Below are 18,808 nucleotides of genomic sequence, written 5' to 3'. Positions count from 1 at the left end.
ACGAGGGAAATAAATTATGAGAAAAATCAAATATAAAACTTTAACAAAACTATTTTTTAAGTTTATTGCAAAATATGTATCTATATGCGCTCACAAATGCATGAAAGCATAGGAAGACTTGAGGGAAGTGGGCAGACCTAAAGAATTTGCTAACTGCAACTGGATAAATTTATACACAGCATCATGGGGAATATAGTTTTCTGCACACTTAAAAAAGCTCAATTAATGTTAAAAAAAGGTAAAAAAAAAAACTCAGGGAGCACAAATGATTTTTATAAATGGCTTATATAAAGGCTGTATTTAAAGGATTATCAGGAATTGTTAAGAATGGATAATAATTAAATGAACTATGAATGAATATATGAGCTTCGTAGAGCTTTTGGATGATATTAGAATGAGATAATTCTATATTTGTGAATGGGTAAACTATCTCCTAAAGTATCCCAATGTTCCCCTTCGGTTGGGGAACTTCAGTGCCATGAATGGGAGGATTCGGATCAGAAGCCGCTTATCTGGAGAGTATTGAACGGGCCAATGAATGAAATTAATTGGCAGCGTAAGCTTGCGCAGGTGTGCGACATCTGCAATCATCTCAGCATATAAGCACACCTGAAGCCAGCAGACGCCATCCTTTTCGCTTCAGATCCTTTCTGAGTGAGTCGATGAGGGTTCCTCTTGCTGATCAGCACTTCAGAGCGAACGAGTGTGTCTCCCGGTCCAGAGTGGGTCTTCGCGGTGGCAGACGGTCGAGCTGGGTTACTCCCTTGCCTGCGGTTCTTTGGGTCCGGTCCTCCAGAGCGGTGCGTATAGTTGCAACTTTCCTAAAAGAGCAACACAGTCGTGCAGCACGTCCTTTTCAGGATGGCGCTCCGACTGTGCGTTTCTGGATGCGGGGGTTTCCTGTCTCCGGATGATGGACACGATCACTGCATTGCATGTTTGGGGGTCCAGCATGTTAATGCGGTGCTCGCGGGCGGTTCATGTCGTCATTGCGATGCCATGACCGTTGCACAGCTAAGATCGCGGCTAACTTTCGCAAGAGAGCGAGCCACCCCAGTTGCCTCCTGTTCTAAAAAAGCAGCGGGCGCTCGGGCAGATCTGAGGGTTTCAGCGGGAGCTAATCCGCCGCCCACGGGCTCGCGGACCTCTCGCTCCTCACGGCGCTCCATCCAAGCTTCGGGTGGTGAGAGTGATCCGTCTAACCAGATGGTAGCTCTCACACTCGCTGACACCGGAGATCAGATGTCCTCCGCGGCATCGGAGGGTGGGCTTTCACTGTCCGACGAAGATCCGGACCCGCTCGCCCCCTCCGGGCAGGTGAGCGCTGTCAAATCGGATCCTGAAGCGGACATGTTAGCCGTGCTTTCCCGGGCTGCTTCGGCCGTGGGGTTGGAGATGGTTTATCCCCCAGCTCCGCGGCCGGACCGACTAGATGGGTGCTACGTAGAGGACCAGAAGGCGAAGCCTTCGAAGCCTCTCGTCCCCTTCTTCCCGGAAGTGCACAGTAGGCTCACGCAGTCCTGGAGGGCACCTTTCTCTGCCCGTGCTGCGAGTGCCTCCGCCCTCACCGCCCTTGACGGCGGAGCTGCCAGGGGGTATGAGGCGATCCCGTCAGTGGAGCGCGCTATCGCGGTCAATCTTTGTCCGCGCGGCGCCTCTACGTGGCGGGGTTTGCCCCGCCTCCCGTCCAAAGCCTGTAGGTTGTCTGCCTCCCTCGGAGCCAGAGCTTATAAGGCTGCGGGCCAGGCTGCTTCTGCTTTGCACGCGATGGCCACCTACCAGCGCTACCAAGCGCAGGCGCTGGCCGAGCTGCACGAGGGCGGGTCCAACCCAAGCTTATTACATGAGCTGCGCACCGCGACCGACTATGCTCTTCGGACTACTAAGTCCGCCGCGTGTGCGCTGGGGAGGACGATGTCCACACTTGTGGTTCAGGAACGCCACCTCTGGCTAAACCTGGCCGATATGCGCGACGTTGACAAAGTTCGCTTTCTTGACTCGCCCATATCCCAGGCTGGCCTGTTCGGCGACACCGTCGGTGAATTCACCCAGGAATTCAAGGCGGTGAAAGAGCAGTCGGATGCGATGGGCAATGTCATCTATCGGCGTGGCCGTAAGCCCGCTCCGCCCGCCGAGCCATCCACCTCCGCTGTTCCTCGCCGAGGGCGCCCGCCAACGAGTGCTGCCCCGCCCCCGCCTGCGCCTCCGGCCAAGCGGGCGCGGCGTTCACCTCGAAAGCAGGCAGCCCCTCCTGCCCAGGGCGCCGTTAAGTCCGGTAAACGGACCGCGAAGCGTCCCTGAGACAGGCCATCCGGAGAAGAGGAAACTTGCTCTTTCCCCGCTGGAGGGCGGGGCCCCGATAACAACGGTACTTTTCAGTGCCACCAAAACATCAGTAAAAGAGCACTTTTTCCCTTCCCCGGATGTGACTGCACGAGTTCTGCCAGTCCGGGACGCGCTGCCTTCCGGCTCGCAGACTCTACGTGCTTCGCCAGTGGCTCACGAGCGCTGGGGGGACGGTCTCCCTTCCCTCAGCCCTCCAGCCCCCTCTCCGGAGTCAGGGTGCGGAGCCAGAGCGAATCGCTCTCCTCCAGCTTTTCAGCGGGACCCTCGTGCTTCCCGGATCAGCACACCCACTCCGCGCTGCCCCACCGCTGGTACGTCAGCGATTGTAGCGATGACTCCATTAGCGAGGGCTCTGCCTGCCTGGTTAGCGCGGGCCAGCCCCTCGCGGTGGCTCATACGCACAATCAGACTCGGTTACGCGATTCAGTTCGCGAAACGGCCCCCCAAGTTTACGGGCGTGTATTTCTCCAGGGTCAACCCCCTGTCCGCCCCTGTCTTGCGAGAGGAGATTGCTGCCCTCCTGGCGAAGGGTGCAATCGAGCCGGTTCCTCCAGCCGAGATGGAGAGTGGGTTTTACAGCCCATACTTCATCGTACCCAAAAAGAGCGGTGGGTCACGGCCAATCCTAGATCTGCGCGTTTTGAACCGCTGTCTGCACAAGCTGCCGTTCAGAATGCTCACGCAGAGGCGCATTCTCCAATGCGTTCGTCCTCGGGATTGGTTTGCAGCCATAGACCTGAAGGACGCGTATTTCCATGTCTCCATTCTTCCACGCCACCGCCAATTTCTGCGGTTTGCGTTCGAGGGTCGAGCGTGGCAGTACAAGGTCCTCCCCTTCGGGCTCTCTCTGTCTCCGCGGGTCTTCACCAAACTCGCGGAGGGTGCCCTAGCGCCCCTTCGGCTCGCGGGCATTCGCATACTCAATTATCTCGACGACTGGCTGATTTTAGCCCACTCGCGGGAGCAATTGATTATGCACAGGGACGAGGTGCTTCGGCATCTCCGCCTACTGGGGCTTCAGGTCAACCGAGAAAAGAGCAAACTCGCCCCCGTGCAGAGGATTTCTTTTCTCGGGATGGAGCTGGACTCGATCACCATGGTAGCGCACCTCTCCGAGGAACGCGCTCGCCTGTTGCTGAACTGTCTGAGGGAGCTCGACAGCAAACTAGTGGTCCCACTGAAGTTCTTTCAGAGGCTCCTGGGGCATATGGCATCCGCAGCCGCCGTCACGCCGCTCGGGTTGCTCCATATGAGACCACTTCAGCACTGGCTTCACGATCGGGTCCCCAGACGCGCATGGCACGCGGGCACACACCGGGTCTCGGTTACTGCGCTGTGTCGCCGCGCCCTCAGCCCTTGGAACGACCCCTCGTTCCTACAGGCCGGTGTGCCTCTAGGACAGGCGTCCAGCCATGTTGTTGTTTCAACAGACGCTTCCAACACGGGTTGGGGGGCCGTGTGTCGCGGGCATGCGGCTGCGGGCCTCTGGAAGGGTGCCCAGCTGCATTGGCACATCAATCGCCTAGAGCTGTTGGCAGTGTTCCTCGCTCTCCACCGCTTTTTACCGGTGCTGGAGCGGCAACACGTGCTGGTCAGGACGGACAGTACGGCGGCGGCGGCGTATATCAACCGCATGGGGGGTATGCGCTCTCGCCGCATGTCTCAGCTCGCCCGCCGTCTGCTCCTCTGGAGTCACCCGCGGCTGAAATCGCTGCGCGCCATTCACGTCCCAGGCACGCTCAATCGTGCAGCTGATGCGCTCTCACGACAGCTGTTACGCCCTGGAGAATGGAGACTCCACCCCGAGTCTGTTCAGCTGATATGGGCGCGATTCGGGGAGGCCCAGATCGATCTGTTTGCTTCCCCCGAGAACGCTCACTGCCAGTTGTTTTTTTCCCTGACCGAGGGCTCTCTCGGCACGGATGCACTGGCCCACAGCTGGCCTCGGGGCATGCGCAAGTATGCGTTTCCCCCAGTGAGCCTGCTCGCGCAGTTTCTGTGCAAGGTCAGGGAGGACGAGGAACAGGTTCTGCTAGTTGCGCCCCTTTGGCCCAACCGGACCTGGATATCAGAGCTCTCACTCCTCGCGACGGCCCTCCCCTGGCGGATCCCTTTGAGAGAGGACCTACTCTCTCAGGGACAGGGCACCATCTGGCACCCTCGCCCCGATCTTTGGAACCTCCACGTGTGGTCCCTAGACGCGAGGAAGACTTAGGTAACCTACCGACTGCGGTGGTTAATACCATCACTCAGGCTAGAGCCCCCTCCACGAGGCGCGCCTACGCCCTGAAGTGGAGTCTATTCACTGAATGGTGCGTCTCTCGCAGAGAAGACCCCCGAAATTGCCAGATTAGTGTTGTGCTCTCTTTCCTTCAAGAGAAGTTGGACAGCAGGCTGTCGCCCTCCACTCTCAAGGTTTACGTGGCCGCCATCTCCGCTTATCATAGCGCGGTAGCTGGCGGCACCGTGGGAAAGCATAACCTGGTCATCCAGTTCCTTAGGGGTGCTAGGCGAATTAATCCATCTCGCCCCCCTCTCATGCCCTCTTGGGATCTCGCCCTCGTTCTCACGAGTCTGCGATCCGATCCCTTTGAGCCACTCGAATCAGTATCTCTAAGATTTCTGTCCCTGAAGACAGCTCTGCTGGTTGCGTTGGCCTCCATCAAGAGGGTCGGGGACCTGGAGGCATTTTCGGTCAGTGACTCGTGCCTGGAATTCGGGCCGGATTACTCTCACGTTATCCTGAGACCCCGCCCCGGTTATGTGCCCAAGGTTCCTACCACCCCCTTTAGAGATCAGGTAGTGAACCTGCAAGCGCTGCCCCCGGAGGAGGCAGACCCAGCCCTTTCTTTACTTTGTCCAGTTCGCGCTCTGCGCATTTATGTGGACCGTACTCAGAATTTTAGATCATCTGAGCAGCTCTTTGTCTGTTATGGCGGTCGGCAGCAGGGAAGTGCCGTATCGAAACAAAGATTATCCCACTGGATTGTGGATGCCATTTCACTCGCTTATTCGAGTCGAGGTCAGCCGTGTCCCCCGGGAGTACGTGCACACTCCACTCGGAGCGTTGCATCCTCTTGGGCGCATGCACGCGGCGCCTCTCTAACAGACATCTGTAGAGCTGCGGGCTGGGCGACACCCAACACATTTGCAAGGTTTTACAATCTGCGAGTGGAGCCGGTTTCCTCAAGGGTATTAGGTAACCCTTTGGTGATTGAGGAGACAACTCGGTAGGGTGTTGAAACACGCTTGCTGCGCCATTCTCCCTAACACGGAGGTACGTGCGCCTTTTTTATCTGTCAGTAAAGTTCCCCGTCAGGTGAGCCCTGCAGATTCCTCCGTGGCCCCCAGCACTGACTCAGCAGAGGAGTCACTTGCTGGCCCACTACGTTGTAGGTCTGCCCGCTGGTCAGCCCGCGTTTTGGGTATAGGTGCCTGCTATGCGTGATCCCCACTAGGCGATCCCATATGCTTATTCCGCCACGGTTAAGTCCCCCCCTGGGCGGACCCGTGTCTTCCCTCTCCGCTAACCACTCTTTGCTATGCGTACTCCCCCTTTTTGGGCTAGTCCATAGGTAAATTCTGCCATCTATCCCCCCCTTGGGTAACGGATGGCCTCCGCAGCGTCCTCCCTATCGGGATTGCACGCTTCCCAACGTACTGTCGTATTTCCTAGAATTATCTAGATGCTCACGACTTCCCAAAAAATATATCTAAATCCGTAAAACTTCTGTTGAAGTAGGATAAATTAGGGCCAGGGACACGTTGGAGGACCGCGCCCCCCATGATGTGGGTGCGTCACGCTTGCTTGACTATCTCCTCATCGGGGGTGTTGGTAAGGTGCAGTCATTATGGCGCTTTCCATATTCTCCCATTCATGGCACTGAAGTTCCCCAACCGAAGGGGAACGTTCGAGGTTACAGAAGTAACCCTTCGTTCCCCGAGGAGGGGAACGGAAGTGCCATATTCCGTCGCCATAATGACTGTCCCTTAGCTGTTTGAAAGTCTCTTCAGCTTAAAAGGATGGCGTCTGCTGGCTTCAGGTGTGCTTATATGCTGAGATGATTGCAGATGTCGCACACCTGCGCAAGCTTACGCTGCCAATTAATTTCATTCATTGGCCCGTTCAATACTCTCCAGATAAGCGGCTTCTGATCCGAATCCTCCCATTCATGGCACTTCCGTTCCCCTCCTCGGGGAACGAAGGGTTACTTCTGTAACCTCGAACGTTTTCAGTCAAGTTCTATGATCTGTTTTAGAGGATCAGACTTTCATTTTACCCCAGTTAGATAATACCAAAATGCTAATAAACATGTACCACATACACTAAAACACATTTAGCATTTTAAAATATATTATTTAAAAAACGTAGTTTAACAAACAATGTAATTACAAAAACATATTTAAACACAACTGATAAAGTGATAAAATTATTTGTGTATATAAATTGATGTTTGTGTGTGTGTGTGTTGTCTATTTTCAGTTCATGAACCATTCATTCATTCATTCATAGTTCCAAAATAATAAAAATGCAATATTTTTACAGCTTTTTAACACTTAATTGTACATAAAGTAAATTATTTAATTGACTAAATAACTAACAAATGTATATTGAATTAATTAATTCATATATTGAATTCATGTAACATTTAGTTAACATCAATCTAGATAAATGAATGCAAAGGTAAAAAAATGTAAATAAAGGCTGTATTTAAGGGATTATCAGGAATTGATAAAAAACTGATAATAATCAATTGAACTATGATGAAAATGAATTTTATTAGAGTGAGATTATGATTTTTTACATATGGGTAAACTATCCCATAAACTTTCTGAATGTTTTCAATCAAGTTCTATGATTTGTTTTAGAAGATCAGATTTTCATTTTTACCCTATTTCGATTTTTGAGCACCTTTCGCATCTACATATTTGATACTTCCTGAAATCCAGACCCCAAGTGGTGCTCTCAGCCATCGCATTTCATTTAGAGGCAAATTCTATCCCCATGAGCCAAGCAGAGTGAAAAGCTTCTGAGAAGCATTTATGGGGAAATAATCTCTCTAAAGTGATATTGATATCAGATTTGACCAAACACACATTCACAGCCCTATTTTTCATTCCCCCAAAATATGCGGCTGAAAAAAGTCTCAGGAGGGACCAGTCAGAGATGAAATAATCCATCTGTATTGTAAAAGTAGTTTTCTTATTCAAAGAGCAGCCCCTCCGGTCCTCTGTTTTGTAGATTGAGAGTGACACTGCCCATAGGGCTCCACACACCGAATGCTTTTAGAGACGCCCTCTAAGTGAGTTACCCGATTCTGTGGACACCAAAGATTCAATAAAACACTTGCCTGTCTGTTCTGTTTTTTCGTCCTCATACTCTCGCTGCAGCCTTTACTTCTCACCTCCTCTTCTCTCTGTTTTCCATCGCTGCTCTGCTAACTTCACTAGGAAAAGTGCAAACAGGCAAAATTAGAACTTTCATATTTTAGATCGAGTCAGACCTTTCAATGGGTCAATGAAAAGAATCAGCGTTAGTGGAGTATCACTAAAATGTAGATTTAACTTTGTAGATTGGTTTATTTATATCTTTTGTCATTTAGTCACGCAAAACTGTTTGACAGTTATTCTTAACTAAAAACAGCTTCTAATGTACGAAATATGCATTACACTTTAATTTTAAAGCTTGTGTGTGTGTGTGTGTGTGTGTGTGTGTGTGTGTGTGTGTGTGTGTGTGTGTGTGTGTGTGTGTGTGTGTGTGTGTGTGTGTGTGTGTGTGTATTTTACAGTGTTCAGCATATATGAGTACACAACATTTTGAAAATTAATATTTGTATCCATTTCTCAGGGAATATGGGTAATATATATTGGTGCATTTGAACAAAACAGACTTATTAAACAGATGTATGTATTCAAATAATATTTTAGTCACAGAACATCCTCAGAAATAGAAAGATAATACATTTAAATTTATGCAAAATATTGAAAAATAAAATGACAAACTACAACATTAAAACAAAATTTAATATATATTTTTGTTTCTCTTGATTTTTGTTCTTTTTTAAACATTTTATTTTATATTTTTCCAAAACATATAAATCTGGGCTACTAATTTATGGACCATTATTGTAAGTTATTTAGTTAGATTCGCTCCAGATGTGGTTTCAGTACTGACTAAACTAATGTATACACAATTATAATATTGTAAAGCATCTTATAGAAAATATTAGTAAAAATAACAGAATGGATTAATGTGAACTTACTTAATTGGCTGTTGTGTTTCCATTTCATCAAAAAATTTCTTAAAATAAGCTTTCTTTTCATTGTGCAAAACAAAATGCATGAGAAACTTTTCCAGATGCTAACTCTTTATTTTTTTCTTTTAAATTTAAAACATGAAATATTATTATGATACTGTCTGTTTTCAAGAGGTTGCAGAGAAACTAAGCCAGTAAAAAGTTTGTTTAAAATGTTATAGAGTTAAACATAACATGATAGTGTTAGAGCTCATGACGTGAGGTGATAGAGCTTTTATAGTAGCAGCTCCAAGACTTTGGAACTTTCACTTTCCTTAAGAACAACTTTTAAAATGACTTTGGAGTCATTTTAGGCCTCTGAAAACACTTATCTTCTTTATCTTTTAATCACGTGTTGTAAGTTAATGTATTTTGGTTCCTTGCTTGTTTGCACATACAGTTGAAGTCAGAATTATTAGCTCCACTGTTTATTTTTCTCCTCGTTTTCTGTTTAACAGAGAGAAGATTTTTTTTCAACACGTTTCTAAACATAACAGTTTTAATAACTCATTTTTAATAACAGTAAATAATATTTCACTAGTTATTTTTCAAGACACTTCAACACAGCTTAAAGCGACATTTAAAGGCTTAACTAAGCTAATTAGGTTAACTAGGCAGGTTAGGGTAATAAGGCAAGTTATTGTATAATGATGGTTTGTTCTATCAAAAAAAAAAAAATAGCCTAAAGGAACTAATAATTTTGTCCTGAAAATTATGTTTAAAAAATTAAAAACAACTTTTATTCCAGCCGAAATAAAACAAAAAAGACTTTCTCCAGAGGAAAAAATATTATCAGACACACTGTGAAAATGTTCTTGCTTTGTTAAACATCATTTCGGAAATAATTAAAAAAGAGAGAAAAAAAATATGTACAGCACCTTAGTACCATTGTGGATAGTTGAAAGTGCTCTAGAAAAAAAGTTGTGTTGAGTTGAGTTGTACTTCAGAAACACTTCAGGTTGTCTTTTTAATTACCAAATAAATCATGGGAGATTTTGTTTATGAGTTTCTATTAGTAGATGACGCAAAGAAAATCTGATGGAAAAACCTCTCTTTCTCTATCATTTTGCCTGCATACAGATTGCAGATTTCATTGGACACCGCTACGAAAACATAAAATAAACATTTTAAAAAAGTCTAAAACAAGACTGCATCTGAAACATATTCTAATAACGAACTCTTTCATGAATCAAAATCAGCGAATACTGATGCATCTTTTCTCAGCCTGCCACAACCAATTTCTATTTCCCCTTCGAGTGTTTAAGTCACAGTGCGTGTGCTCCTCCATCCTCCACCGCTTCCCCCCAGGAGACCAGGCTGGTCAGAAGTCAAGATCATTTCAATTCCTCTCGTCTCTGTTTCCCCGCAAAACAACTCGCTCTTCCTCCAGTGCTAAACTGGGGAAACTTTTGCGCTCTCTGAGGGAGATGCTAAACTGTTTTAAAAGGCAATTACGACAGTTTTAGGGGCCCTGCTGAGGGGAATAGAGCGAGAGAGAGAGAGAGAGAGAGGGAGCGATAGAAAGATAGTGAAGAGTGAAGATATGTTAATGGGAGTCTGGAAGTTTGGTGAGTGTGTGTATGTGGCTGATCTGATGCAGTGACCTGACCAGTGGGGTGTGTGTTTTTTGGCTGGAGATGAGGTGCAGGGTGCAGTGACAGTTGGCTGGTTGTAATTATCTTCAGGTTAGGTCACTCATCCTGAGAGGGCAGAGGTGATAGAGGCTGCGGAGGGAGCGAGGGAAGGGTTAGGAGGTCACGGTGTGGTTAGCGCTACAGTTCTTCTTTCTCTCCTCCTTTCTCCTGCTGTGCTTTCTCATGAGAGAAAGCTTCATGAATGCTTTACATTATAGTACTATAAAGAAAAAGGTGCAGTTTACTGTGTTTCAACAAACTAAAATGTGTTGAGTATTTCAAATTAAATGCAACATTTGAAGTATAGAAGGATTTCATATTTCTCAAAAACTCATTAATTTCTTTTCCTTCAGCTTAGACTCCAACCACCAATTATTCCAGCATATGTTTTACGTGGCAGATACCCTTCCAGCCACAACCCAGTATTGGGAAACACTCATACACACTCATTCACATGCAGTACACTACAATTTAGTTTACCCAACTCAACCTGTAGCGCATGTGTTTGGACTGTGGGAAACTGGAGCACCCATAGGAAACCCACGTCAACACAGGAAGAACATACAAACTCCACACAGAAATGCCAACTAGCTCAGCCGGGACTTGAACCAGTGACCTTCTTACTCTGAGGCGAGAGTGCTTACCGTTGAGCCACCGTGCCACCCCCTATTTAAAGAATATATGGTAAAATAGATTCAAAAAATTTTTAAGTGTAATATTTTATATAATTATGATGTTTAATTAAACGAATAGTTCATAAATGACTTGTGCATGTAATAAAAGATTTCACGTCAGAATTTTACACTGAATATTGTAAAATTATTGTTTAATATAGTTCAAAATATTTTTTTATAAAAAGTGATAAAATAACATATTTAATTTAAAAGTTATAAAAATTAGAAAATGCAGTGCTTTTATTTAAATCTTTTACATAAAAAACTGAGAGATTTAGAGAGATTATTTATGCTGAAATAACTGCTATTTATTTTTATTATTATATTACAGGTGCATTGACTTTATAGAAAATGTTAAGTCTTTAAAAACAAATCTATATTTAATGTAAAATGATACAAACTATTTTTCTCAAGCATTATACTGCTTATGTTCTACAGATTATGTACATTATCAGACCTTATGATACCACTGTAAAATCAGAATAGAGATTTTAAAAAAGTGAGTAAACCCATTGCCGTATAGTGAATGCATTGATTTTTAAGTACATTTTACATTTAGTTCAATTCAATTCATCTTTATTTCTATAACGTTTAACAATGTAGATTGTGTCAAAGCAGCTTTCTAGTAAATTGAAACTGCGTCAGTTCAGTTTTCAAAGTTGAATTTTAGTTTAGTTCAGCTTTCATTCATTCATTTCCTTTATTAATCTGGGGTTGCCACAGCGGAATGAACCGCCAACTTATCCAGCAAGTTTTTTATGCAGCGGATGCCCTTCCAGCTGCAACCCATCTCTGGGAAACATCCACACACACACACTACGGACAATTTAGCCTACCCAATTCACCTATACCGCATGTCTTTGGACTGTGGGGGAAACCGGAGCACCTGGAGGAAACCCACGCGAATGCAGGGAGAACATGCAAACTCCACACAGAAACCCCAACTGAGCCGAAGATCGAACCAGCGACCCAGCGACCTTCTTGCTGTGAGGCGAACGTGCTATCCACTGCGCCACTGCGTCGCCTTAGTTCAGCTTAGTGTGGTTTCATTTTCCAAACACTGAAGAGCGAATCCATCGATGCGCAGCACCACAAGTCCCAAACCAAGCAAGCCAGTGGCGACAGAGAAGCGAAACAAAACTGTCAATTGATGAAAGTGAAGGAAAAAAAAAACTTGAGAGAGAAACCAGGCTCTGTTGGGCACGACCATTTCTCCTCTGGCCAAACTCGTAGAGCTGCAGTCTAGGTGCCGAAGGGTGGAGACCACTGAACATCGTTGAGAAACTGCAGGTGTAGGTAGGTCACCGGCAGGTGTACAGGCTGGCCCACAAGATCAATGCAAAGACTCGTCTGTCACTGGGTCTTTTAGGAATCAGTCTCATGTTTTCCACTCCTCCATGACTGCCAAAGCATCTGCTCACAATATGGCCAAGTCCAGGGTTATGGAGACCTCTCTATGTGAAGGAGCAGCGGCTCTACTCCGAGCTCCTCTCGGGTGACAGAGCTCCTCACCCTATAAGGGTCATCCTGCCTCCCTGTGAAGAAAACTCATTTCGGCTGCTTATATCCAAGATCTTGTCCTATCAGTCATGACCCAAAGCTCATGACCATAGGTGAGAGTAGGAATGTAGATTGACCAGTAAATCGAGAGCTTTGCCTTTCGGCTTAGCTCCTTCTTTACCACAACAGACCGGTACATCTGTCAATCTCACGTTCAATCCTCACTCATGAAACCCCAAATAAAAACCTCAATATACTTGTACTCCTCCACCTGGGGGGTAAGGACTTTTCTCCAACCTGGAGATGGCAAACCCCATTTTTCCGGTGGAGCACCCTAGCCTTAGCCATAGTTTAACTTGGAGGTGCTGATTCTCATTCCAGCCGCGACACACTCGGCAGCAAACCACCCCAGTGCATGCTGAAGGTCCATGTTCGAAGAAGCCAAACAAACAACATCATCTGCGAATAACAGAGATGAAATCCTGTGGTCCCCTTATCTTTGATTTTATTTTTTTTATTTTTTGTAACTCTAACTTTTTGCAATATTTTCATCCGGAAATGTAAGTTTATAAAAATATTATCATATCTCCCCAACTCCTGGCAGCCCAAACTAATCAAACCTCTACTGTACACTTATTAGCCACCATTTCAGCATGTGAACGCACTAGCCAGCAAAAGAGGTTATTTTCATTTACAAGATGATCTCAGGCCAACAGCACGATCACCCCCCCTCCCACTTCCTCACCCTGACTCGCCTCTACGGTCCTCTCCTTTTCTTTCTCTCCTTCCAAAAACACCCCGCTCTTTATCAGTGCAATTACCACACAAACAGATCCATCACAGCCCCAACTGTCCTCTCGAATCGCCTCTCTTTCCACAGGCAACCTAATTAGTCCTAAAGAGAGAAAACTGATGCTGGAATAGAGAAACAGAGAGAATGGACCTATCATGTCCTTCTGTATGCGTTTGCAATTGTGACCGTGTTTATCCTTTTCTCCCTCGCTTTCTTTTTTTGTTGTCCCATTCTTTCTCTCTTTATCCGGGAAGAGAAAGCCTTCAAAGGAACGATTGTGCGGGCGGGCGAGCTGAAGTGGCCTGTTGGTAGCAGCAACAGTGAAGGCGGACAACACAACATAACAAACATGGTTGCATCTAATCAGGGGCCTCGGTTAATGTAAACAATGTCATTTTTTGGCCTTAATGAGCCAATTTTCCCCGGACACGAGAGGCTAACAATTGGGGCAGCGCCTTTGATGTTCTTCATTTGAAGGTTTGTTTGTGATTGCCGGCACTTTTGTTGGAAGCCCCGTGCCGGGCGTCTTTCATCTCGCTGAAAAGGGAGAGTCGCGGCTCACTTGGACGCAAAACAAGGAGAAGTGAGAGAGAAAGAGAGACATGGAACGAGTGAAAAAAAAGACGACAGATTCCCCGTTTGCCATAAACAATCCGTCATCAGCTGATCTCCCCTAAAAATGCCTGTTCAATTTTCATTTTCTTCAGGAAATGCACGCACACAGGCATCAAGACATAAAACAAGCACATTGGTTTGGTGTCTATAACTATCAAATGGCAGGCTCATTAAAAGGCACCCTGGTGAGGGTGCATGTGTGCGCGTGTGTTTGTCGTTGACGGGGCTTAATTAACATGAGCCTGACAAAAGGTGACGCAGACCAAAGAGGCAGCCGGTGAGCCAGGTGTGTGTGCGCGCGGTGCCTTTCAACATCATACTGTGCAGACATCCCACGCTGACCAATGCCGCCGATGTTACAGAGCGAGAGAGAGAGAGAAAGAGAAACAGAGCGCTAAAGCAAAGATCAAGATAATTAAGCATCTCCTTTCCATGGATACGAATTAAACTATTTATAATCCGTCAACTCCCATGTGCTAACGGTTAAATCTGCTTTTAGGAGCGTATAAAATGTACACAAGAGAGTTGAAAATACAAAGAGAACAATAGAGTAAACTTTTTTTTCCCTCAATGTGCATTTTTCCCCAGGTCAGAGAGATAAACTGCAAATTAGAGGAAAACTGCAAGAAAAAAAAAGAAGTTGCTTAAAGAACAAAAGCATCACAACTAATATGATGTCCAGGGTTTTATCAGTCAAGTAAACACACACACACACACACAGGCTCTGTGAGTCAGGGGACTCTGGGGCCTTGTCACCGCACCTGCTGGGCCCTGCGGAAGCCAGCTGTCAGCTCACATGTGCACCGGACTCTATATGTAAGTGTGTGTGTGTGTGTGTGTGTGTGTGTGTGTGTGTGTGTGTGTGTGTGTGTGTGTGTGTGTGTGTTTGTGTGTGTGTTTTTAGAGGTGAGGGGTGATGATGTCCAGGGGAGAGAGGGACGAAAGATAGAGAAGAAGAACATGCAAATAAGTGCAGATTCTCTTGAAAGTTACATGACTCAGAAAAAAGTACAAGCCAGGCAGGAGAGCCAAAAGAAGAACTGCTTTTGTTTGCAGCTACATGTGAAGATGTTTTGTTTAAAAATACTAATGGCTTGATATGTAACTCTTAACAGAACTTTGGCAGGATCTGATCAAACATAAATACTTATGAATGTAAATAAAGTGACCACGGTTCTTATATTGTATGTCTTTGTTTTTATGTTGTCATTTGTGTCATTTGTCATTAAGTACTTTTATTCTGATTTAATTGAAAAATAAAACAAATAAAATAAAATAAATAAACTAATAAACTAATAAATAAATAAATAAATAAATAAATAAATAAATACATGAAAACACTTATGGCAAAGAAACATATGATAGATAGATGGACGGATGGACAAATAATTGGATAGACATTGGTGGATATAGTAACTGATCACATGTAATCTGGATTTTGTAATCAGGTTACAAAAAAAAGTATTTGTAATTATATTGTATTACATAAAAAAAAACACAATCAGATTACAGTAACTTCTTTTCTTGTTTACAGTATTACATATTGTGATTTAAATGAGTGAAATGCTTTGCGCTCTTCATATTTGGTGACAATAATTCATTACCACTTCTAAAAATTTTTATTCAATTCTGGAAAAGTTATGCAAATGTAATATGTAATGTAAAGTAATGTTGTTTTCATGTTTATTAATGCTAGTAATGCAGTAGTTTTCAACAAGTATATCGGAATGACTTGTGATTTGTGGGTAAAATATTGACATTACCCATGACTTAAGCTGATTTGTCAAACATTTAACAACACTTTAGTTTCAGTTTTATTCTGGTTACATGATGCACAGACAAACAAATAAAATATGTTTCCCTTCTAGTGTTCAAATGTTTTATTTTGAATAAACCATTTACTTTAGGTTTACATTGTTATGATTAAATTATACACTTTATCAACTCAAAAACTCCTCAGTTTGAGAAAACCTGACATACACTTAGTAGTTCCTTACAAAGAATGAAATGTTTTATGTTTCTCTTTGTGTTAATGCACTACCTGACTAAAGTCTTGTCATCTATCCAAGTTTTAAGAACAACAAATAACTTGACTCATAGTTGATAATTTGGTATCAGAAGTGGCTTAAGTGAAAGGCAAATACCTCTAGATTATGCTTACTTTACCAAAATAAAATATGATCATCCTTTGATTTTAAATTATTTAGTTAGGACAGTAAGGTCTGACTTGGCTTAGACAAAAGTCTTGTTACTTAACAGAAATAATGTACATTATAGAATTTAAAGTCATGGTGCAGTGGAAAAAGAATTAATATTGTGTATGATCTGGAATGGTAAATAAAGCATTCTTGCAGGACTCCCAGAGTTTATCAAGATTCTTTGTATTCATATTCAATGCCTCCTTCTTTATCTTTCCCCAGATATGCTGAATAATGTTCATGTCTGGTGACTGGGCTGGCCAATCCTGGAGCACCTCGACCTTCTTTGTTTTCAGGATCCTTGATGTGGAGGCTGAAGTAAGAGAAGGAGCGCTATCCTGCTGAAGAATTTGCCGTCTCCTGTGGTTTGTAATGTAATGGGCAGCACAAATGTCTTGATACCTCAGGCTGTTGATGTTGCAACCCACTCTGCAGATTTCTTGTACGCCCCAATACTAAATGTAACTCCAAACCACGATTTTCCCTTCACCAAATTGATTTCTTTGAAAATCTTGGGTCCATGCTGGTTCCAATAGCTCTTCTGCAGTATTTGTGATGCAGTTCAACAGATGATTCATTAGAAAAATCTACCTTCTGCCACTTTTTCAAATGATCAACTAGAAGTCAAGTTATTAGTTATTATTGTTTTGTCAGGTAGTTTAGATGTAATAAACAATTTAGGTAAAAATGTTATTTAAATGTACTTTATATACATTACTATTTTCAATTTTTGTCAGTACAGTCGTACAAAAATGTATGATTTTAAAAAGAAGGCGTGGCACCCTGCCCACCCCTAAACCTAACCATCATTGGGGGATAGGCAAATTGTACTAAATTGCACAAATAAGATGAATTCATATAAACTACGAATTGAACATGAGATGTGTTAGTATACGTAGTTTATGTAAAAACTACATATACCCTTTTATTACGTAATTTATAATCAGTGTGTTCTACAATTTCTAAGTAATCAGTGGATTGACAGACAGACAGAAGATATAGACAGAAAGACAGACAGAAGTTTGCTGGTGTGGACACCAACAGTTTTGTCATACAGTAGTAATCCTTCTAGCTATCAATCTTAGCGTGAACAGAACTTAATTGTACATTTAGCTCTCTCACCTCTCTGGAGATGAAGAATGGATGAACACCTGTAACTCAAGAAGACAGACAATCTCAGCAATCCTCAGGTCTCCTCACCCTGAACAACTTCCATCCATTTCTGAACACAGCAGCAGTCACTTCTGATTGAGCTCTTCTGCCTGTGCCAAGCTGACAGCTGAGCAGAGTTTAGTATTCCTAAGGAGGATCAGAAAACATCATCATCTACACCAATATGAGCAAAATCCTGATTTGAAACAAACCCATATAGTTGAGTGAAGAAAACATTTGTGTATGCTTTCTAAGAAATTCAAATGCTACAACAGTACAATGATGTTAACAATTCAGTCAATTGTGCTTCTTCTAGCAAAAGCAAAAGGAAAAAGGAGATAATCGTACAATGGACAGGTGTTCTCTACATCTGACAGCAGAAAACAACAGATGCGTAACCTGCTGTGGAAGAAAGAGAGAAAGAGAGAGAGAGGAAAATAGAAAGAGACACAACAAAGGCAGAAGGGAAAAAATTGCCCGTTTTGGAAAAATCAATAATGTTCACTGATATGAATCATTTCCCAGCAGGACTATCTCTGCTGTGCAATCCGGTTTTGTTCCCTTGAGGTCAAGTGTGCATGTGTGTGTATGTGTGTGTGTGTATAAGCCTTAGAGACCTCTTTCCAGGCTGGAGTTGTGCTGGAATGTATTAGAGCGGCCCATGTCAAAGCAGGCTAAAGCACGCATGGCACTGGATAAATTCCACTGGGCTATTCTCTCCACACGCTGGACCTCTGTACAACACCCTCTAGAAGGGCCACAGATACCTGTGTGGCCCCACGAGGGTGCAACAGGTCAGAGTTTGTCTGGCTGCTTTTCTTTTATCTGAACTGATGTGCGTATATGAACTGATGCATGATGATGTCAGAACACATAGTGCTCCACTATAACTGACAGCTGGGTTTTTACAATTGTAGACCATTATTTACATCAGGGGTTCCCAAACTTTTAGCCCACAACCCCCAAAATATCGATGCCAGTGACTCGTGACCCCCAAATTCCTCAGAGGTGGTTATAAATATACAAATGTTGTGCACACAACAGTAGACCTATATAAACACAAGCATATTGACAATACAAAAAGAGTGCAACAGTCTAACAACCGTGTAATTTTTAGAATCATTTATTAATTTGATTTAAAATGAACTTCACCTAAAGAGACTGGTGGGCACAATGTTTAGGCTATTCTTGGTTTAATTTTGGAAATCATTCTCAATGTTCAGTTGTGGCCTATATTCATTCTTATTGTATTTAATTGTCATAAAGGTGTCAGAAAGTTTAACCTGGAGCTATAAAAATCAATCTGCTGCAGCTGATGCCATTGCCGTGTTGTTATTTAACGTAAACAAACAATCCAGTGAAAAAAAATAATTTAAAGGCTGATGGCTTTTTTATTTGCATTTTGCTGTTTTTATGTAACTCATTCATTCATTTATTCATTTTCTTTTTGGGTTAGTCCCTTTATTAATCCAGGTTTGCCACAGTGGAATTAACCGTCAACTTATCCAGCATATGTTTTACGCAGTGGATGCTCTTCCAGCTGTAACCCATGGGAAACATCTATACACACTCATTCACACACATACACTACGGACAATTT

The 18,808-nt window shown here is 44.0% G+C and overlaps 1 protein-coding gene and 1 long non-coding RNA gene across 3 annotated transcripts in view; one reads left to right on the top strand and one right to left on the bottom strand.

Annotated features, from left to right (window-relative positions):
* The window catches only part of LOC147833390 (uncharacterized), a 76,963-nt gene that overhangs the window by 35,329 nt on the left and 22,826 nt on the right, over nt 1–18,808 (bottom strand). For both annotated transcript variants that reach the window (XR_015511574.1, XM_087287329.1), the window contains exons 3-4: nt 17,179–17,355; nt 7,698–7,793 (exon numbers count right to left, since the gene is read on the bottom strand). Coding sequence is in view for 1 of the 2 variants with exons in the window: in XM_087287329.1 (XP_087143455.1) it covers nt 7,698–7,724 (27 nt within the window). In the remaining variant the exon portion in view is untranslated. The remainder of the gene's footprint in view (nt 1–7,697; nt 7,794–17,178; nt 17,356–18,808) is intronic.
* LOC147840339 (uncharacterized) overlaps nt 1–18,808 on the top strand; it is a 328,044-nt gene that overhangs the window by 290,330 nt on the left and 18,906 nt on the right. The window lies entirely within an intron of this gene.

Source organism: Danio rerio, chromosome 16, assembly GCF_052040795.2.
Source record: "Danio rerio strain M-AB ecotype USA chromosome 16, GRCz13ab, whole genome shotgun sequence".
NCBI classification, from domain to species: domain Eukaryota; kingdom Metazoa; phylum Chordata; class Actinopteri; order Cypriniformes; family Danionidae; genus Danio; species Danio rerio.
The sequence above is the reverse complement of the archived record's forward strand: the minus strand, read 5'-3'. Positions and strand labels throughout refer to the sequence as shown.